The sequence below is a fragment of the Mchenga conophoros genome, linkage group LG18 (assembly GCF_057382185.1).
Source record: "Mchenga conophoros isolate Kocher_MC1m ecotype Shallow Benthic linkage group LG18, M_conophoros_male_GT1.1, whole genome shotgun sequence".
In the NCBI taxonomy this organism is placed as follows: domain Eukaryota; kingdom Metazoa; phylum Chordata; class Actinopteri; order Cichliformes; family Cichlidae; genus Mchenga; species Mchenga conophoros.
Window position 1 is genome coordinate 29,924,414 of NC_140543.1, and position 23,098 is coordinate 29,947,511.

A 23,098-nucleotide genomic window follows, 5' to 3' on the forward strand; every position below is an offset into this window, starting at 1 on the left:
GTTTCACATGTTTATGGTGCTACATGCAGTTCGACAAATGCTAATGCTGCCTTCTGACAAAGCCACAACACTTCCACTGAAGCTCGACGTACAGACAGCACTCATGTAAACGCTATGCTCACCATGCAGATGAGACATTTGTATCGGTCTCCTCGGAGTATCTGCTTCTCCAGCTCTCTGATTCGAGCCTTCAGGGCCTCCATGGTGGTTGCCGTGGACTCTTCCTCCGTTACCCTGGGAACAAGCAAGAGAGACGATAGAGGTTTTAAGTATAGGTCTACACCACAGATGACGCGCCCACTCTCACACTCTTGTAACAAGAATTGTACAGTTGTGTTTTCAGTCCCATTTAATAAAAACAAATAAACATTAGGAAACAGGAACATTGAGATTTAGAGTATTTTATGCTACAATGTCTCAAAGTTCCACAAAACAGTGGAAGCTGGATGAATCTGCTGGGTGCTGAACACAAGAAAAAGAAGAAGAAAAAAGTAATCTTTTATCATCAACAACATTGTCCTTAGTCACAGTACAACATCACTGTACTGTGATCCTGCAGTATACAGTGGGGCAAAAAAGTATTTAGTCAGCCACCGATTGTGCAAGTTCCCCCACCTAAAATGATGACAGAGGTCAGTAATTTGCACCAGAGGTACACTTCAACTGTGAGAGACAGAATGTGAAAAAAAAATCCATGAATCCACATGGTAGGATTTGTAAAGAATTTATTCGTAAATCAGGGTGGAAAATAAGTATTTGGTCACCTCAAACAAGGAAAATCTCTGGCTCTCACAGACCTGTAACGTCTTCTGTAAGAAGCTTTTCTGTTACCTGTATGAATGGCACCTGTTTGAACTCATCATCTGTATAAAAGACACCTGTCCACAGCCTCAAACAGTCAGACTCCAAACTCCGCCATGGCCAAGACCAAAGAGCTTTCGAAGGACACCAGGAAAAGTATTGTAGACCTGCACCAGACTGGGAAGAGTGAATCTACAATAGGCAAGCAGCTTGGTGTGAAAAAATCAACTGTGGGAGCAATCATCAGAAAATGGAAGACATACAAGACCACTGATAATCTCCCTCGATCTGGGGCTCCACGCAAGATCTCATCCCATGGGGTCAAAATGATCATGAGAACGGTGAGCAAAGATCCCAGAACCACACGGGGGGACCTGGTGAATGACCTGCAGAGAGCTGGGACCAAAGTAACAAAGGTCACCATCAGTAACACACTACAACGGCAGGGAATCAAATCCCGCAGTGCCAGACCTGTTCCGCTGCTGAAGCCAGTGCATGTCCAGGCCCGTCTGAAGTTTGCCAGAGAGCACATGGATGATACAGCAGAGGATTGGGAGAATGTCATGTGGTCAGATGAAACCAAAGTAGAACTCTTTGGTATAAACTCAACTCGTCGTGTTTGGAGGAAGAAGAATACTGAGTTGCATCCCAAGAACACCATACCTACTGTGAAGCATGGGGGTGGAAACATCATGCTATGGGGCTGTTTTTCTGCCAAGGGGACAGGACGACTGATCCGTGTTAAGGACAGAATGAATGGGGCCATGTATCGTGAGATTTTGAGCCAAAACCTCCTTCCATCAGTGAGAACTTTGAAGATGAAACGAGGCTGGGTCTTCCAACACGACAATGATCCAAAACACACCGCCCGGGCAACAAAGGAGTGGCTCCCGTAAGAAGCATTTGAAAGTCCTGGAGTGGCCTAGCCAGTCTCCAGACCTCAACCCCATAGAAAATCTGTGGCGGGAGTTGAAAGTCCGTGTTGCTCAGCGACAGCCCCAAAACATCACTGCTCTCGAGAAGATCTGCATGGAGGAATGGGCCAAAATACCAGCTACTGTGTGTGCAAACCTGGTAAAGACCTATAGTAAACGTTTGACCTCTGTTGTTGCCAACAAAGGTTATGTTACAAAGTATTGAGTTGTATTTTTGTTATTGACCAAATACTTATTTTCCACCCTGATTTACGAATAAATTCTTTACAAATCCTACCATGTGGATTCATGGATTTTTTTTTCAATTCTGTCTCTCACAGTTGAAGTGTACCTCTGGTGCAAATTACTGACCTCTGTCATCATTTTAAGTGGGGGAACTTGCACAATCGGTGGCTGACTAAATACTTTTTTGCCCCACTGTATTTGTGTTAAATCCTATGATATGAATTTAATGGACTACTATCTTTCTAGAGATGTATCATTCTCTACACATGTTCATTCTATACCATCTGATTAGGGCCCTGTGCACGCTCCTGTGTAGTACAACATGTTTCAAGTCAAAGTCTTTGTCGATACGCTTTGTCTTTCTTGTAGCTCAATAAACAACAAGACCTCTTTGAATCTTCCTGACTTCTCTTCTTCCTCAGGTCAAACAGAGTATTTACATCCTTCTATTTAACACGTCTGCACTCTCAAAGGACTCATCGCGTCGCAGACTTTCGCTTAAACATCTTATTGTGTTGCTTTTAAGTCTCACACTCAGCGTCCATCCTCTCTGTTATGTTTTTGTAGCTTCTCCCATGTTCACCCATGCCAGTCTATCGCCATGGCTCTGTATTTATCTCCACATCGCCACATGTCCTTGCTTCTTCATCCCTGTCTCCTCCAACTTTCTCTTTCCTTATATCCCCTGTCCTCCCTACCGGTGAGTGGCCTCTGATTAATGCGCAGCATGATAACAGAAAATGTGCGTTTAACACTGTCCGACAGCATATGAAGCAGCGATAACTAGATCAATAGGGAAGACGCACAGACCGCAACGATGATGATGATGACAGTGATTCGGTGGAGGGAGACGAGCCGCACAAGCCAGCTGGTGTTTATTATAGCTATCCACTCATTCTCTGGTAAAATGCAATAGTTGTGTGTGTGTGTGAGTGTGTGTGTGTGTGCGTGTGAGGTATAAGCAGTGTGCGTATTTATGGTGATGTGGTCATTTTGCAGCCTGATAGCTAGTTGATCTATGGTATTGATCTGGATGGGGAAGGACAAGCAGAAGGAAGGAAGAGATGAACACAGTAAGTGGCTGTGTGTGTGTGTGTGTGTGTGTGTGTGTGTGTGTGTGTGTGTGTGTGTGTGTGGCCTAGGACATGGCTCCATTTGCTGCATACTCAAACAGTAGTGGGGAAGTGTACAGGGGAAAGGAAACGGGGCTCAACTTACTTAATTTCCTCTCAACGTCTGAGATTTTGAAAATCTATTTTTTGGACCACACCGGTAGATCTACATGAATTCACATCATCAAGCAAGCTCATTAAAATAAATTGAACATTTAAACTAAATTGAAGATTAAATTAAAATTAAACATTTCAGGTTTGTGTGGTGATCAGCAGACTTGTTCAAATACCTCCATGATAATCTGATAAGCTTAGTGGAGGAAAAAAATTCTAGGGGTTCAACCTGAGACTGTACCCACGTCTGTGGTCTCTTTGGTGAGATTCTGGCATTATATCACAATAAGTTTATTTAAGCTGATGAACTAATGACAGAGTGATAAAAACAGTGGACCGAATAATGTTTTGGCTTCTTTCTCCCAAAAGGAATTCATATCTCTTAGATCATCAATGAAGAAAGTCTGCATTTGGCCCTGAAATTGTACAGTGAAGGATTGCTTTATTATTTAAAAAAATACTAATAAAAGATCATGAAAATCATTGGTTGGACTGATGTTACAACAGGCTTAAAAACAGCAGCGCTGCAGCTTGTAGGCACTCGTCTTGCTAAAGATTCAGCAGGATGACTGTTTGTCGTGTTGTGGTTGAAATGCTTCCGGACCAGCAAAGCATCCTTCCCTATTCCCTCTTTCAGATCTGTGGAAAAAAAGCTGACCTGCACTAACTCTTTCCTGTAACCTCATCATCCTCCCACCTTTGTAAAGGCCTGTCTTGACTTGCCACCCTGGTGCCCTATAAACTGCTTTACCCTCTCCTCTTATTAGCACCGAGCTTGTAAAAAGCCATTTAGCCTTGATTAGCCTCTAGCTTATAAAGCAGCCGTGGACTCTGGGCTGGACAGAAGTCATCCCTCTAACAAGGCCGTCTTTTTTCTTTTTATCAGCTCCAGTAAACAAAACTCTTCCAAAAGGGTTTCTTGTCTTGTTTGACGCGAAACGAAACAAGCCAGCAAAAAACAGTTTTACTTTTGCAAACAAGTGTGTAGAAGTCATTTTCTAACCGCTCACTTCTACTTATTTTTCTTTTGTGGTAAAACAAGTTCATCTTCTTTATGCAGCTGTGGACATCTAGAGAGGGAGTGTGTGTGTGTCTATGTGGGTGTTTGTTGGTGGGGAATGTAGGAGGTGCAGAGATTTAATGGAGGTAAAGAAGGGAACAGGATGACTTCACAGGGCCAAGAAAAGGAAAGACAACTCTCTGGGGCTAAATGTGGCATGCAGGGAGATGAACAGCCTCTTACAGAGCAACATGCACAAGTGAAAATCCTTGAGTTTAAGCTGGCTCTGGGGTTTTCAGTCTCTGAGCCAGAATAAGAAAATTTATCTCACTCTGGGAGCCAGGTTTCGAAAACACATCATGTGGACTCAGAGAAACACATTAACATCTTAGGCTGGGCTACAACCTGAAAGGTAAGACATTTCTGTAACAGTCCTAAGACCTCTACACGCAGAGCGCATGACAAAAACACCACTATGTAATGTATATACACAGCAATGTGTTCTCAAAAACAGGCACTGTGGAAAAAAATGAAGTATACAAAAAAAGGAAGAAACGCAGATTCTGGGTTCATCCAATTCTCACGAGAAGGCGGCAGCAGGAGATGCAGCCCGATCATTTTCTTACATATTTTAGGATGTGAGTGGGGCAGTTGGGTCCACGTCTGAGGATGTTACATATGATTTTATTAATTGTTAACAACACTGTGTGTGTGCGTTCTTATACAATGTGGTCCAGGCTTGGTAGGTTTCAGCTTGTGGCCTTGATCTTTGAGCCTAAAGTCATGAAACCAGAATAAATACTGAAACAGAACTGCCATCAATACAACATGCCTCTGCGCCAATGTGCTTACTGCCCCACGGGGCTTTTTGGACAGTGTGTGTGTGGGTGTGCATGCATGTCACTGAAAGAAGGTGAAATAGCGATGCATTTTCATCTCGACTCATCCCCGTGGTGAAAAAAGCAAGCAGGAAAGCCCGACAGAGACAGATTGATGGCTCTGCTTCCCCTCTATTTAGCGCTCTGTCCCCAACTTGTGTGGGGCTATTCCTCATTTTATTAGAGTGTGTGCGTGTGCGCAGCTGAAGATCTCTACCATCTATCTCAATCAGCCCTGTGTCTTAATCTACTGTCTACCTACATTTTAGCCTCACTCAGCTTCTCTCTCAACACAAGCACATAGAAATGATAAAATTAGACGGTAATTAATTTTTTGCAGCACATTGCAAACATTTTATCAACCAGGTGGAGACACAAACTTCTCACATCTACATGCTGTAAAAACAACAACAACAAAAAAAACAAAAAACAGCAGCAGCATCGTTCTCTTTTGCACCCTGTTAACCGAGGCCTTAACTACACTCACACACCATGATAAAACATTTAAGTCACTATTGATTTCCCCTGCCCAATATATATGTGCGTAGGCCTCAGATGGCGAAAGGCAAGGGGGGGAAGGGGCATCTTGTAAGTGCCTCAGAAGAATTGAGACAGGGGACGGGAAGAAACGAACAACAGAAATGTGAAAGAGAAAAGCAGGAGGAAGCGAGAGACATGCAGCTTAGCGACAGAGCAATAAAGCGAAGAATGAGAGGAAAAAGACGAAGACAGGCTGGGCGGCGTGTATGTGTACGTGTAGGTGATGGGGAGGAGGGGGTTACAAATCTAGCTTCATCACTTCCAAATTGAGGACAGATTCAATTATTTGCAGAAACCACATGGAAATCTCTCCGCATTGTTCCAGCTGGAGCACCAAATTTGGCAGCAATCGCATTGGCGGCATTGGAGGGGCCATTTATCTTGGAGGGGAAAGAGCGTCTCAGGCGCTGTACGTGTGTATATGTGTATGTATGCGTGTGTGTATGTGTGAGCTCATTTATCTTGCAGGGGAATGAGCAGAGGAACGAGGACGCCCCGGGAGGCGACCAGATCATTACCCATCTGGGATCAGAGAGAGAGAGATTTCACTAACGCTGCCCTGTGCAAAGCACCGTACACACACACACACACACACACACACACACACACACACACACACAATGTATCAATGTAACGAAAGGAGACAAATCTCATTTTCATTTGGGGACGGAGGAGCACAGAAGCTCCACAAATACGTGCATTTATAGTAAGCAGAGAGGAGTGATGCAGGGAATTGTTCCAGCCAGCCGGCTGACTGCTTGTTCCAGCGCAATCATTCAGCAGCTAGTTGGCCTCCTTTAAATGGATACTTAAATTAAGCCATGCTCTGCTCCTGGTGACCACTAAAACCTCAGCTAGAGTGTCGTGTCTTTGGAAACGCACACCAACACCATTGTTAAAAAAAAACCCAACAAAAAACAAATGCACATGCAGTTATAGAGTCTGCTGTACAGGAGTATTTGTGTCAGTCAAGCTGAAGAACGTGAGGAAGGAAACCTGTCCCTACATAACACTGGATGTGGAGAACCAATCAGTGCGGTCAGATTGCCACCTAACCTGTCAGCATCTTTTTCCCTCGGTCACATGCAAATTAAAACTGGAACGATCACGTTGCAGACGACAACTTATTGAATGCATCCCCTCGCTCAGCAAACACACGCAGTTCTTGCCTCACGGTGCTGTTTCTGATCAATACAGTTCAAGCTGCTCTGCTTATTCGCCAGTTATCCCTTCTACTGATATTTAATATGGACCACGGACATGCAGAGTGCCGATTGATTTATTTCAGTGAAACATTTATTGCATTCAGCCTTCCAATAGTTGATGGAAGCACGTTATGTAAAAGTGTAAGCACACATACAGTCAAACAATTCAATTATTACCTTGCAACTCCAGGAAATTGGCCTTAAACGCGCATATCAGGAATAGAGAAATGCATCACTAAGCCTTATAAAGAAGGCAGTCGAAAGATCATTCCACTTCACGTTTAACTGATCCATTTCAAAAATCCAACTAGTGTGTGTCCACGTGTGTTTTCTCTGTCACCTACTTTTCAATCTCGCTGTTTTTACAGGTGCGTGGGGCGCAGGAGGAAGAGGAGGAAGACGAGGGAGTGCTGGGGTCTGTCTTGCTGCTCTCGCTGTTGCTTGTTGAAGGCATCTCTGTAGACACAGAGACAGGTGACCCGTTCAGTGCTGGCTTTTTAGCCTTTCCAACATATCCTGAGGAGACAGTTATTTTGTCCCTACTTACCATCACTGGCCCATTTGGAGAATTCAGGTGTTATTCTATTAGAAGGCATCCCCCCGCTGTAAGACAGAGACACAGATGTCCATGTAAGTGGCAGCTCAAGGTTACTAACTCAGGTGATTTTCAGATTTTCTGGCAGAAAAATCTACTAGTTAAGCTTTTGTACTTGAGCACAGCTCCCCGTAGCGCCTCTCGCTCCCTGGCTTCTCCCTGGTCCTCTCCAGCACCGGAGCAGGGGATGATGTCGGCCTCGGTGTACTGAGCCTTGCCATACTCCAAGGTGTCGTCTCCATCCACATCAAGGTCGGCATCGCTGTCTGCGGCGCTCTCTTTGATGCTACACGTAGCAAAACCAGTTGCTGAGGAAAAAGAAAAAGTAAAGAGGGCCATTACTTCGCTTTAACAGCAAAACAAAAACGCTCCATGCGGGCAACAACATTTGCATTTATTTAACAACTCCACATCACACTTTGACATTAACAAAAGTCCAAAATCAAGTAAAAATATACTTGCAGCTCCGTGTCATACGCACCTCTGCACAAAATTCATCAAAATAAAAGCACCACTACAGACACATTTTTGGAAGTCAAAACTGTGAAGAGCTTTGTCTATTTAAGCAACTTTATAAGTGCAGTGCAGAATTACCATTGCTCAGACATTATTCTACACATCATCAACATACAGATCCAGAGAGAACCAGCTTAAGAGGGCACAGACCACACCAAGACCTGGAGTAACTTTCCGACACACTTCAGAACTTGACGATGCTAAATTTAGCTCGTCTAAAACTTCGGCTTCTCCAAACCAAATTAAAGACTTTTCAATAACCTGGACAGGTGAGAAAGAGAGCTAGATTTGGTCAGAGACAAGGAGGTGAAAGGGAGACGGCACACAGAGCTGGGCTGAACTGACACCAGACTGACACCTTACCCATCAATCTTGGAGAAAGAGAGAAGGAGAGGGAGTGTGTGTGAGTGGCACTTCTATAAACCGAGTGATGAACGCTCAGACAAACTCTTACCGCTGCCTGACTGCTCCCTTCAGCTCCACTTAGCCACACAGCTGGCTCTGTGTGTGTGTCCGTCACTTAGAGGTGTCTCTTCAGTGTTTGTTTGAGGCTGTCTGTCCTTCTGTCACTTACGCTCCTGTCTCTCCAACCCCTTGAAGGTGTGTGTGTGTGTGTGTGCATGTGCAAGTCTGTCTACCCGTCACTTACACCATGTCTATCTACCACACAGAGATAGGTAGGTAATATTTATATATGTGTGTGTGTCACTTACACCTTGACTATTGGAGCCATGTGTGTTGTAACTCTGAAAGTGTCTGTGTGTGTCTCTACCAGTGACAGGCCTGACAGCCATCTTATTTACACCTATTCCAATTTCTACAAGCTCTCAGCTGGACTAGTGTTTTGTGTGTGTGTGTGTGTGTCTGTGTGTGTGTGTCTGTGGGGGGATGGAGGACCAGAAAGAGTTGACAGCCATCCTATTTAACCTACCTGTCCCGGTGTACGAGTCTCAAAACTAGACTTCCCATAACAGTTGCTCTTCCCCATCTCACTCCACTACAGAGTCTTAGTCAAAGTGCAAATCCGACACTCTGGCTTTCATAAAAGTTTTTCTGGGATTTAAACGTCAACTGCTTCTCCTCCCACCTAACAATGTAACTCACAGGAGGGGAAAAAAAGGTGCCACAGATACTAAGCCGTTTTACAATAGGCCCATGGTTTTCAGTGATCAAATAAAAAGAACCTTTTAATTTTTATTTGGTCTCAGCGTTAGAAGGGAACATATGGCGGCAGTGGCCGTGCAGTCTGCTTGGTCCTCGGGCATCAGCTTATTGCACTGCAGAAGAACAGCGTGCATGTCACATTCATACATTTTAATGTAATGACATGTACAGTGACTTACATTTGGATTTTCACACTTTTTCCTCTACATTTTCAAAGCATGAGACTTAACTTGAGTGTCTCTGTACTATCAGAAAATCAAGCCCAACCTTACTTCAGAAGGGCCACCTCCATCCTGGAAGATCAGGTGTAGATCAACGCCAGCCCACATCAGCTGATAGCACAGCTACTATCCTTTTGGCTATCTCATATAGACAACGTCGAACTAAAATCAGATCCAGCTGTTTAAGTCAAGCTCAAACAGACACTGAATGCAAATATGGGATCAGTGCATCCCCATTACCTCCTCATCTTATGTCTTTATTGTGAATGGCTGTCGCTCTTCACACTGTACAGTTTACAGCATCTCACTCCTTAAACTAAATCAAACATTGACCAAATCGATCCTAACAGGAGTGGTCATAGGTAATATTTAACCAGTCACCAGGGGTATTCAACAAAGTCTTTTGAAATCATGAGCAATGAACTGTGGCTTCACCTGTTTTTAAAAACTCTTCAAGTATCACTTTAATGCCCTTTAATAGCAGGATGCAGTAAACAGAAATTTTGACTTTTTATATATACATATATAAAAAAATCCTTTAAAAGTTTCTCCTGTGGTGGACATGAATGCATGGATGCTGGGTTTTTTTTATTCAACCACCTGGACTTCAAAATATAATGCCACACATGGTCTGGGCTGTGTGAACACACACTGTCCCTGACTCTAGTGTATTCCCTGAGAGTGTACGTGTGGCCTGCTTGCTCTGTATGTGTGCGTTACCGTGCTTCTATCTGTCCCTGTAAGCAGTCTTGGCAGGCCAATCTAATCTGGCCAGGGAAAGGTCAGCCCCACTCTAACTGCCTTTCACTCACATTATTCATCAACGCCCCCTCCCCAGTTTCTTTTTTACCCTCTTTGCCTTTTTCTTTCTTTTTCTCCCTCACCTTTTCTTACAATCACTCCTTTTTTATCACCTTTATTTCTTCACTTTCCTCCCCTCTCTTCCATTCTCTTGCTTCTCTTTCACTTTGTCATCCCACCACTCATGTATCACTTGTTTTCTCTTCTGTACTAGCCCTGTTTGCTGAACTATGTCCCCTTTTTCCTACCACACACACAAACACACACTCCTACAGGGCCACCCTGTTTTGTCTCATTATCTAACCTCTCGTGAGCGTCGCTGACTCTTTAACATGTAAACTACGCATTTTATCCTCCAGGTTACATGCTGCCATGGCAGCAACAAAAGAAGCCCCGAATTTATTAACATATCAGTATAACAAGGCCACAAGTACAGGTCTGAACAGGCAGCGAGGATCAAAGGACTCATCAGGCCTACTGGAAGCGCTGCTCAGCCAAATCATCCACCTCAGCAACATCCCGTTACCATAGCAATTATCGAGACTCTAAGAAGCAGAAAGAAGGCATGTCAAAGGTCATCACACTATCTTTCTGCCATTTACAGGTCACAGAGAGAGAGAGAGTATGGGGGGGGGGGGGGACACAGACACAAAGACATGAGACGGTCATCTTTGAAGTCCATTTACAAAGCACAGGTTTCTCCTCTTCTCAATCCCTCTGGGCCATCTCATCCTGCAATAATCCCCATCTTTCCCTACTTGTGCTCTCAGAATGACCCAATATCGAACCTCAGGATCTGTCTGCCTGCCTCCCTGCCTGCCTTTCTAGTCATCCATCTGTGACGGATCAACTATTGTGTTCCAAACTTTGAATACATTTTACAACTTAGTGATGAGGTAAAAAAAAAAAAAAAACACCCCCCCCCCCCCGAAAGACAGGAATAAAGAAAAGTGGGACCCACAAATAATAACATGTGGGGGAAACACAGAACATTTACATGTTGTATTTGAAAGCAATTAAAAGAAACATCTACAGATATTCATGGCATGATTATCTGGGTTGACACCCAATGAAGTCAGAGTCAGTCAACTAATCCCAGCGAGCCAAAAGCTTAGACTTCGGCTGCTGTACACACCAGGTTTTAAAGACTTTTTTTCTTCTCTTGGATCTGTGTGATCTTGATAAAAGGGGAATCGAATCATGAAAAGCTACTCTCAATATTCCAAGAATAAATTAAGAAGCTGGATCGGAGCTGCTGCCCCAAGTGGGGCATCTCGGGGTTCACCAGTGAGGGGACTGGGACATTAGCAGACAGACTGGGGCTACAGTGATGCAGACACTGCATCAGTTCATCGTTGCTGAGCGTAAAAGCAAAGCTGACCGGTAGCAGTCAATGTACGTCCCTACTGTCACCTATGATCGCCAGCTTTGGTAGTGACTGAAAGAACAAGATCACCGATACAAGCTGCGGAAGCTTCAGAGCTTCCTCTGAAAGTTGCCTGGCCTTTCCCTTATACACAGGGTGAGGAGTTCAGTCGTGAGAGAAGGGCTCCCCCACACTGAAGCCAGCAGTGGTGGTCAGGCATCTGACTTGGATGCCTCCTGTGTGAAGTGTTCCAGGCATGTCCCACCAGTAAGAGGCCCCATGGCAGACCCAGAAACCCCTTGGTGTTACACCAGATAAGCCGGAGGAGGTAGCTGATGGATGGGATCTGTGCATTTCTGCTTAGGCTGCCGATCCAGTGACCAGGTCCAGATAAGCGTACATGACTAAATGTTACCTGAAGAGACAACATTTTCTCCCATCTTTCCTAAAATTTCCATATTGAAATCCTAAATGATGAGGAAGCCAGGCAAAAGAAGATCAAGATCTTCTCAAATTCAGCTTGGAAGTTTTGAAAAAAACAGAACATCTTCAAATACCTCCATCTTTGGAGAAAGAACTATTATATTATATTTTATATTATAAAACATTAAATAACAGGGAAAATGCATTTCTACTAAACCACACACCCTTACAAGTAAACCTTTTATTGTAAACTGCAAACTTAAAGTCGTACCTTACCCATAAAACAGACAGACAGTCTACTAGACAGATAAAGAAATCCCTGTCTGTGCTATATGGGTCCTTTCAACCTTGCTAAGCTGGTGCGAGACAGAGGGAAGTCTTCCCTCACACTGGGTTGAATCATAAACGGATCTTGTTCGATTTTTTTTTCTCCCCCTTCCTCCCTCCCTTAAAAGCTCCTGTTCCCTCTGCCTTTCTTCCTTGTGCTCTGAAAGGGAGGAAAGGATGGTGGCACTTCACAGAGGAATAGGCCCTCTCTTCATCTCGCCAGCTGAGGAGGCCCCCCTGCAAGATCTCTATAGCCGTTTAGTCAGCCACTGGCTCTCAAGAGCCCGCTGGACTCAGCAGTGTGTGTTAGAACCACTTTAGAGCTTTCAAGACTAAATCCACCTTCTAAGCTTTCTGCCGAGTGTGTGCGTGTGTTTCAAGTTTCTCTCCCCAGGCCACCTCGGTTATCTGTGTCACATCACAAGGTGCCCTATTAGAGTGTGGCAGAAGGGTCCTGTGTCTGCTCGCTTTAACGACGTGAAAGCGAGATGGACGGATGGAAGGAGCGTCAGGGAGATGGATGGACGGGTAGGGAAACCACCTCCCACCCTGTGAGCTGCACTTTGTCGCGGTTTAGTTGAGACTTCGACATTGATCTCTCTCCTCTCTTCTCTCAGCAAGGGGAGGGAGGCAGGTGAGGCTCAGCGTGTGTGTGTTTAACAATGTATCGAACAGGGAGAGGGGGAGGCCAACGGGCAGCAGGACAGATGAAAGAAGAAGCTGAGCCAAGAGAGTTTGAACGAGCCTCTTAGAAGCAACGACGAGTCTTTGGATCCACCTGGGAAAATCCTGATGAGTCGCGTTTCTCTTCTTCCTGTTTCACACATAAACACAACTGAGGCCACTATGGGGCATCTATGTGGAACACAACCATCAATCAGTTTTTCCCTCCACTTACCAAGTTTAGGGCTGCAGAGGGGATGGAGCCTATCCCAGCAGTTATAGCCTGAGAGGCGGGATACACCCTACACCCTAACCCGTTGACGCCATCCAGCCCCACGCACGGGGCGATCGATCCACAGTAACTCGTTAACGGAAATTTGCCACGTTAATGCAGTTATGGCGTTAATTTATTATTTAGTAAATAAAAGCAATCAATGAAGCGCCTTACACCTATGCTGTGACTGCCTGTGAAAGGCCTCACTCCATAACTTTGTCAACACTTGATCCTTGAAGTATTTTAAAAAATTGTGTGAAAAAGCAGAGAGAAAAAGACATAATTAAGATTAAAAAAACAATTTATGGAAGCAGGAGGACAGAAAAAAGTGATGGAGAGCTGTAGTGGGAGCACTGAAGGTGTGTGGTGTCACACTCATATTCCCCAGTGACCAGCGCTCCCATCTAGTTCTATAATTGCATTTCTGGGCGCACACACAGGAGCACACCACGTTGACCAGCGGGTCAATTGCCCAGCTAAATGTGTTTTCCTTCCCCCTCGCCAAGAGGGCCTTGTAGGGCCGAGCCAAGCTCAACCGGGCTGACCCCAGGCCAGCCAGCGCTGCCACTGGACCGCTGGCAGCATTACAGCTCCCGTGGCTGCATTCACCGCCGAGTCTCTCAGCCTGACAGTGCTTGCGCTGCACATGAGCACAGTGAATGATGGATGACACACACACACCGCCACCGCTGAACAAACTGCTTATCCAGAGGATGCGCAAACAGCCGGCCTTGAGTGAGTGTAAGTGTGAAATAAGAAGCAGTGCTGAATAATGCGAGTTGTGTGTGTGTCTGTGTATGTGTGTGTACCTCTGAAGCCTCCCTCCAGCAAAGCTGTAGCTCTGATCCTCTTCTGTCCCGCCCACTCGTACTCCTCAAAGCCCCGCCCATTTTCTCCATCCATGTCAGCAGAGTCATCGTCGCCTAACGCTCCCTCGCGCTGACGCACAAAAACAGACATGGACACGTTTTAATCACAGATAGTGCTGTGTACAGATCAGTGTGGAACAGCTCAGCACCACTTAGCGACTTCAACAGTACACTGCTTCCTCTCTTAAAGTTAAGGGTCGGTGGACAACAGGCCAGATCTCCCCAGCATGCTTTACCTGAGCTGTACCACACAGACCAGATGCTGCTTATCTAAATCATGTGGTCAAAGTTTTAGACCACATTTAGACGTTTAGCTTAGTCAGCAGATTTGTTTCGTTGTTCCTGTTGTTCAACAACTATGATAATGAATAATTAATTCTTTAACCACATCTTCTGGTGCACAGTTACAGACACAGCTGGTACAGTACCGGGATAAACAAAGCATGCTAGTGGAGAAAAAAAACAAAAAAAACAACGTAATAGTGTCTCTACTTAGTGTAATGGACAGCCATCAGTGAGGTGAGATACAGGAGGAGTAGTGAGTAGGTTTTTTCTCTAGTCTACTCTAGGAAAGAATGTTTAGAATCTACAGGAGAGAAGGAGTGATGTGATCTGTGGCAGGAAAAGATAACACTACTGAGAATTTAAAGAAAACCAGATTGTCCTTAATTTGATTTGTGTTCAAATAAGAGTAACATGTAAGTGCACAGGAGTCAACCACATCATACCAGATAAACTGCTTGTAACAACTGATGCTTGAATACTTATCAGAATTAAAAGGTCTAAACATCGTTTCCTGTAGATTTAGATCGTAGCTGTAGTGATAGTCGTGGTTTGCGTGTGCGCACCCAAACTTTTCTGAAGGATCTATTAATAATACTATGAAAAGAAATCCTCTGCAAATCTAAGTAGGATGACTTATAGTTAACACTCATGTAATACAACACAGTGCATTTCTCGTGCTGTGGTTGGGTCCAGCTGTCCAGACAGCCACGACTAATATCGAGGACTGCACAACTTTGACATAGCCAGTTGGCCCACGGTTAGGGAAGATAAGGCCAGGGCTGCTGGTTAACAGTGGCTGAACTTTCAAAATAAAGAAATTTTGCACTACTAAAATATTGAAGTATTTGCTTGGACAGGCTAAAAATAAGTTGCCATATTACACACATGTATACCTAGAAGTCCTATCAAAGTAAGGTCTGTTATACTTAAATCACTGGACTGGTTTTCTGAATGCTTTGGTTATTCAGGCAGTTAATCCAATATGATGTGACTGCAACACCACCATGTAAAGGAGGTTAAGAGGCAGTAGGGGTGGCAGGGGAAGAACAGTTGCTACCGGTTGGTTTCTGCACTACTGGACTGACGTGACATCTACAAGAATTAGAGAAGTGATTGGAAGGGAAGGGCTGACAGGCTGTCCGACCAGCAGTAGGCAGGGTTCAGGGCCCAGATTGTACTACCTGGATCAGGCATTGTTCCACATGTCTACTCATCTCCTCCTCGCTCCCAGCCAATGGGGCGCTGCACAGCGGACATACCTGGCCCCCTTCCTCAGGCTTCCTCCTCTTCATCTTCCCTATACGGGCTGGAAAAGCACAGAGAGAGAGAAAAGGAAGGTACATGGTTTAAATTAAGTAAGCTTCCGCGAATGTTTCTGAGGATAACATCACTGTTTTGGGGAGAGATCTCAGGAATTTTGTGTCAGATGATTCTTAACAAGCCTGACCAGTATGACAGTTCTTTACAAGCCAACAGGAGTTTCAAAGGAAGCTTGTGTGTCTGCCATGTGTTAATATGTGACACTCTAAATCTCCTTCCTACTCACTATAGCTATGAGACTTGCTTCCATCCTTTTGCTTCCTTCCTTTTCCTGCCCTTCCCTCCTGTCCCTTCTCCCCCCACCCCCCTACCACACACGCACATTTAATTAGAAATTTAACAGAGCAGAACAGCCGTCATTGCACCCCGAGTCTCTGTCGTTTTTTCTTAACTGCAAATGGCGCGCGGGGACATTAATTTTTAGCTGGCTGGGAAAAGAAAGGAAGCCAAGAGGGACTGTGGCGAGGCGTGGAGGGAGAGGAGCGGGACACGAGGCAATACGCCATAACTGCAGGGGGAGAAGATGAGGGAGGGTTAAAATGAGAGACGGCCTCCTCCTCCTTACTATTTCTCCCCTGACGCTAATTGAGAGGAGCATTGTTAAATCGAGAGGGGAAAAGACTGCTAATTAGGTCTGGCAGGGCTCCCTGCCTCCCCCAACTCCCACCTTTTGTACCCCACGTGATTCCTGGTTCCACGTGAGGGCGAAGGGCACATTCTAAACTAAGCCTTCACTGACACTTGTCATAGACTTGGACTAAAAATAAAAAGAAAGGAGGTGTTTCATGATCTGCATTAAGTTTGGAAACCAAGACGGTAAGCATATTACCGGCCACTGTGTTAGGTACACCTGTTCATCTGCTTGTTAACGCAACTATATATATTGGCCAATCACGTGGCACCAACTCAATGCATTTAGGCATGTTGACCTGGTCGAACGATCCGCTAAGTTCAAACTGAGTATCAGGATGAGGAAGAAAGGTGATTTAAGTGATTCTGAACATGGCAGGGCTGCTGTGATCATTTCAGAAACTGAAATGACTGAACTAATCTGCTGGGCATTTCCAACCATACGGAAACCATTCTGTTAAGAAAACAGTCTGAAAACGAGTAAATATTTAGTGAGCGGAGCTTCTCTGGGTGAAAATTCTTTATTGATGCCAGAGATCAGAGGACAGTGGCCAGACTTTGACCCCCTTAGTACTAGAATGTTTCCAGTGCCTTTCTGAATCTATTCTGCAAAGAATTAAGGCATAGAGCAAAAGAGGGCCAACCTGCTACAAGGAAGGTGTGCCTAATAAAGTGGCCAGCGACTGTATATCAACAGATACCCTCCATGTTGTTCAAATATGTTCCAAGTATATTATATATATATGTTTACCTAGAATGAAAACAACAGTTGTTGGTAAAAGCTAGCTTACTTTCTAAGTGCTAACAAACCAACCATCAAAGCCAGCTTATCTGGAGAGTTATTCAGCCACACAGTCCCACAGCAACCAGCACGAATATTCAGTGACCTTGATGATCCCAGACCAAATAATGTGCCTGAAATTTCCCACTAATATATTCATTAGTATACTAATGTGCTTAAATTTTAATGGCTAACCCAAAAAGATAATCAGTTTTATAAAACCAGAATCACTGCTCAGTGGAACAGTAGGACATTCTGAAACGTTCTTTCCATTTTAGTGATGATGTAATGCATTTTATTTTAAACAATGTAAATATAGTTAACTTGTGTTTTGCAAACAGATTAAGGACATATGTAACCAGTTACATGGCTCAGAAAGCACCGGTTGCAAGCTTTGAAAAAAAATCTTTGAAACGACTTTTTTTCGTCTTTGAGAATTCCATAAAATTCCCTCAGAGCAGCATTAAGTTGCATTTAACAGCCTTCTGGGAATGTAGCGGTAAACATAAAAAGCCCAAAGTGACGCTTTTAAGAGCTGAAAAGAGCTTCTCCCATAGGGACAAGATGCATTTGGCATATTAAAAGAAAGAAGGCATTCTGTAGTACATTTATCAAGACACCGAGTGGACGCGTTTAACACAAAGAGCCCACGGAAAATTCCTAATGCAAAAAGCATCCCAGTAAAATCCCCGGATGCCCCTTCTGGAACACCTCTAGTCTTCGCAGTCAAAGAAAAAAACTTGAGAGCCAATTAAAATACACAAAAATATCACAAGTTCCTTTAAATGAAAGAACACACCTGCCATAAGCGATTAAACAACAGGTAATTGATGATATCACACAGCACAGCAGAGAACAGCTCTTCTGATGTTACACTGCTACAGTAACACACGTCATCATTTATTTATGATCACTTACTTTCATTTTCATTTCATTACTCACTTCTGTATTAACTTTTTATTCGGCTGTGTGACTTTACAGCTATGAGATCAATTTTTACTTTATTTGACGCTCATCAATAACATCCACGTAAATCAGTATGATTGCTCAGGACCAATAAGAAGTCCCAGCACTGTAATTAAGTCTCAATAAGGGCATTCACGTCAAGTATATCAATCCAGGGTTATATCATATATATAGTTAGAGATATTAAATCACTAAAGAGTTGTGTACATACCATTCAATCTCGTTTGCCTGTTTGCCCGAACTCGTAAAAATGTCTGCAAGCAGAGAGGGGGAAAAAAAGACAGAGCAAACATTCATTAGATGATGAGGAAACATTATAATATGCTTACAAGCACTAATATAACTGCTTATAATGGGATTGCTTTGGATGCTGAGAGCACTGTAAACAATCCTACGTACTTCTCTCTTGTTTTCCACTTCCTCCATGCCTGCTAGCTTTCTGCTAGCTCCGTGTACAGCCGCTAAAACTCTGTCTGCGAGGTGCCACACGGAGCCTCCACACACCGAACATCAGTGCAAACTAAGCGCTCTGTCTACATATTCACACGGATGGAAAAGGATTGAAAGTGGCGCCCGTTTCGGCAAATATTGCTCATGTTCGACGCCATGTTGGCTTGTTTTGATCATGTGACCGCGCTGGAAACGGAAGTCAGGAAACGTCACCCGTCGTTTCGCATCTCGGCCGCTAGGGAGAAGCAACGAGGTTCATTACGCCTCACCCATTGAGAAAGTTGGTGATTTACATGCAGGCCAAGGACAGGCAGCTGCTTTTCTTTATATAAGCTGCTAGAAAAGAGTGAGACAAGTGTGAAGATAGTGTTTGAGAGTTTTTAAAGTCTGGAGTTAGTGAAACTTAGGGGCTTTAATGTTAGCAAATGTAATTAAATTGTCAAAAGTAACAACTTGGTCTCCTGACTGCCTCAGTCCACTATATTTGATATTTATTATATTATCAGAGTGCTAATACTGATGCATTGGCAGGTGATGTTAACAGTTTTATTACTTGAGTCACTGCAACTTTTATCATTATATAAATTTACATTTTGATATTTCTTTTTTATAATATACACATTTTTATAACATGCAAACTCAAATAACGGAACTGTATCTCCCTTTTGTATGTGAAGGCAACATCTAAAAGTATTTAAGGCACTTGAGTGAATAAACTCGGTTACTGCCATCAGTGGGAGAAATGATAAATCGTACATTTATCTGAGTGAACCTGAAACTTTTGAGGTCCTAGCTGGGTCATGTTGCCTCTAGTAAATTCCTTGCTCCATTAAAAATAATAGTCTTAGCAATAAAAGTACAGCATTGTGAAATTAAATAAGTGATGATTTCTCTATCAAGTCTACTTCAGTCTCCTGCAGAATGTCTGGCTCAGGTCTACTGGGGTTCAAACCCACATGGCCTGCATGTCTTTAACTGTATGCTGACTAAAGCACTCGCAGTTATGGATACCCTCTCTTTGACAGGACAGCAGTGAACAAGCAGAGGTTCAGTCCTCACCGACAGCCCGTACTCTGTCAGCGGGAGTCATCAAGCAGCCAGGCCTTCACCTTCTTCTCGCTGCTTCTCTCCCCTCCCCGCCAACACTTGAGTTATAGGCCTACTTGCGGCGCATCGCCTCTGCTACCGTATCATTATGATACACTCAGCCAATGCTGCAGATAGGTCAGGTTTTTAGAAGAAGCGGAGAGGCAGAGTGAGTCCACCTGACAGGCAGAGAGGAGGTGGCAAAGTCTGCCATTATGCTTTATTTTCAGGGTGCTAAAAAGAGTCACCATTGACTTAATCATTTGTATAATATAAGGTGATTTCAGCAGTTTCACTTAATGAGAAAATCTCCTTTATTGCTATAAGGTCTTTATGAGCTGTGTCATCCTCAACGTATGGATGTTACGTCTGCATGGACTTAATAGTTCTTATTTTATGGTGTCGGGGGGGAAGCCCACTTAACCCTGAGATACATCATGGCTGGAGGAATTACTCGAACAAACTTTGATGAATTTAAGAGATAAAAGCAGTCATGGTGACATTTGAGATTTAAGCAGATTGGCCTGTTAGTCAACTTAACTGCTGAGGAGGCATAAAAACCCAAATCTGCCATAATGTTCAGCTGTACTGTGATATGTCATAGTTACAGAAATTCACTTGATTTGCTGGATTGTTAATAAAGACACACAAAAAAAAATGCTGAGAAAGTGGTTTGCTTTTTTTTTGTCTACAATTAATTCTAACATCAGTGAAAGTATAGAATTAGAGTCTGGAGGTGGCGCAAACCCTGATGGGTATTCTTATTCAGGTCTAAGGTCCTTATTTATTTGTTTATGTATTTTTTAAGCAGTATATTGTCACAGTGGGTCAGCTGCACTGTTAACCAGTCATCACAGAGTCTACTGGGCCAGGGGTCCTATAGAAGTCGATGTCAGAAAGGCGCATTAGTCTGCTCATAATAACTCATTATATATAAATGAAAAATATTTTTGTGCAGTTTTGGGCACTCATACATGAACTATTAGAGCCTGACCAGTAAAGGATTTTTAAGACTGATAGCGATACCAATATCCCATATTCCCATAAAAGCTGATATTTTTTTCAGACACACAAAACATGAAACTGAATCGACTAACATGTTTCATATATTGTTGTTTATTTATTTATTTATGTATTTATCCACACTCTCCTGGGCTCTGCTTGGATCAGCTGGTTGTCGTGTCAGCTGGTTCACTCTCTGGTGGACAAACTCTCTGGTGCAATCTCAACTACTTTTCTTCATTTATAAATGCTGATACCGATCAGTTGCTGATAAATCGGAAAATTATTAACATCATCAAATACATGAAAAAAAAATAGTCACACTTTAAGTCTCAAAGATCTGATCATTTAAGCTTTCATAAAGCCTCGTTTGCAAAATATTGTCTAAAAATGTTTATGATATTCTTTCTATTTACTTTTTAATTGCGCATAACGAAATCATCACAGATCATGCAACAATTGCCAGATGCACGATTTTTCGGCTAGTGCTTGAATGTAGCACACCTTTGTGGATCTGTATGGAGCAAATACATGAGCCATCTGCACACACTTTTAATCTGTATAATGAAATAAATGTCACAAATATTTTAGACATACACAGGAAATGTTTTTGAGAAAGATTTTTTCAAAGAAAAAAAAGTTTAATATTTAGCGAGCTTGTGTTTAAATTGCTTGGTATTTGTGTTTATACCGAAACACTCCTTTGTAACTGAAATGAAACATTTTTTTTCGCATACGCCATGTACCTCTATTTTGATACTAATTCCCTCCATATATTAGCCTACAGCCTTGATGCTGTACAATGATATGGAGCTGATAAGCTGTAATGAACACATCTACATGTCACACATTCATATGTGTGACAGGATGCATTACACTTGAACAAAGCCAAAATATCCTAAATTAATAGCAATCAGGAAACTCTGATGACTCTCTCAAGCTGCCCTTGTTTGTGTGTGTGTGTATGTGTGTGTGTGTGCCCATGTGTGTGTGACCTGGTATCTGTCGGAGTGGTGGGCATCCTCTGACGACAGGGGCGAGACCACAGGAGACTCTCCCTCACGCTTGATGTGCACCGACAGCAGCATGGACTAGAAAGACACAGAGGAATAAAAAAGTCTTTTCTATGCAGATGATCTTTTTACGTTACTGCCTCTGGGACCATAAGCACCATGAGCACCGAACTTGTCCTTGGTTGACAGCTGCTGCATGGGAATAATCGATAAACACAAGAGTAACGCTGTTCCACGATAAATTCAGACCTCAGGATATAAAGTATATAATTTCACTGTTGTAGAGCTAACACTCAAGCATGCCGGGGGTGAAGTGAATTTATTTGAGTGGTTGTGAGCTCTGGGCAATTTATGCCAACACTCTGAAATTGGAGTTGACATGACAATCAGAATATAAAAAGTGGAAGAAGTTCATTAGCAGAAGCAGTTAAAATGAAATCACTGAACTAAGCTGAATATTCAGCTGAGGTTCAAGCACTCAGTGTGGCTGACAAATTGAGCTGAAAGTGTGAGTTCCAGTGACAGAAAGCAGTTCAAGTGTATAAACTGAAGTCAATTAAAAGTAGAAGCAATGAAATAATTTGTAGGAGAAAAGAAGGAGGTGAAGTTTCATAGGTGTGAGACCTGAAAAGACCTGAAGCATCAGCAGGTACGCAAAGACGCTTTTGTCTCTATGAAAGCAGATAAAGTGCAGCCGTAGCACAGCCTGACTCAGTTTAACGTGCTCGGTTCAAAACTACTACTGCTGACTGTGAAACTGTGGAAGAAGTAAAACATTACATTCTGAAATTCATGTCACTATTGCAACACATCTGTTAGACAGGAAAAGGAAAAGAAGCCAGAGTGAATCCTTACCCTTGGAAAATTTCAAGAGTGTTATTGCCACAAATGCTGAGAGCGACATGTCATTGATGACGACTGTAACCCGCCTGACTTTGTCTATAAAATCCCTTCCACTGATTAGAGTTAATGTTTATGGGACGTTAAGAGGAGTTAGGGAAGAATGAGAGATTGGAAAGAGAGGATTGGGAGAAGGGGGGAAGGCGAGGGAAGGGTAAATATCCGAAAAGGAGGAGTTTAACTGTCTGACATTACGGGATGCTGCCTGTCCATAAATCTGTCCCACAACACTTTGCTCACATGCTCTCTCTTTCCCTGGAATAGACACACACATATAAAACAATATCCTCTTCTAACCCACTCTGCGGCAAAAAGAGTCCAGGGAATTCCACTGAGGAATGAGGAACAGGAAGGTAAAAGAAAGATGTGGAAAAGAGTGAATGGTAGAAGGGGGAAAAAAAGCAATATCACTTTTTTACAAGGCTTAGCTCTGACAGAGTCGTAGCTCTGTGTGTATGTGTGTGTGTGTGTACTTGTTTTTTCATGTGTTCCTGTGCCTTATTTTACAAGGCAGCTATGAAATATTTGTATTTACAGTCGTCTCCTATTAATCAAGTGGAAAGGGGCAGAGCAGAGGCTTAAGTGCTTGACAGCAGTAATCTAATAATAATATGTGAGAAATGACCAACCTCCAGT

The 23,098-nt window shown here is 43.3% G+C and overlaps 1 protein-coding gene across 3 annotated transcripts in view; it reads right to left on the minus strand.

Moving 5' to 3' along the window:
- rnf220a (ring finger protein 220a) overlaps positions 1-23,098 on the minus strand; it is a 162,170-nt gene that overhangs the window by 10,020 nt on the left and 129,052 nt on the right. For 2 of the 3 annotated variants that reach the window (XM_085253760.1, XM_085253763.1), the window contains exons 5-12: positions 21,545-21,640; positions 18,223-18,265; positions 15,496-15,620; positions 13,970-14,099; positions 7,521-7,713; positions 7,358-7,413; positions 7,155-7,266; positions 123-234 (exon numbers count right to left, since the gene is read on the minus strand). In XM_085253760.1, the coding sequence (XP_085109886.1) occupies positions 123-234; positions 7,155-7,266; positions 7,358-7,413; positions 7,521-7,713; positions 13,970-14,099; positions 15,496-15,620; positions 18,223-18,265; positions 21,545-21,640 (867 nt within the window). The remainder of the gene's footprint in view (positions 1-122; positions 235-7,154; positions 7,267-7,357; positions 7,414-7,520; positions 7,714-13,969; positions 14,100-15,495; positions 15,621-18,222; positions 18,266-21,544; positions 21,641-23,098) is intronic. The other variant, XM_085253761.1, reaches the window with a different exon arrangement.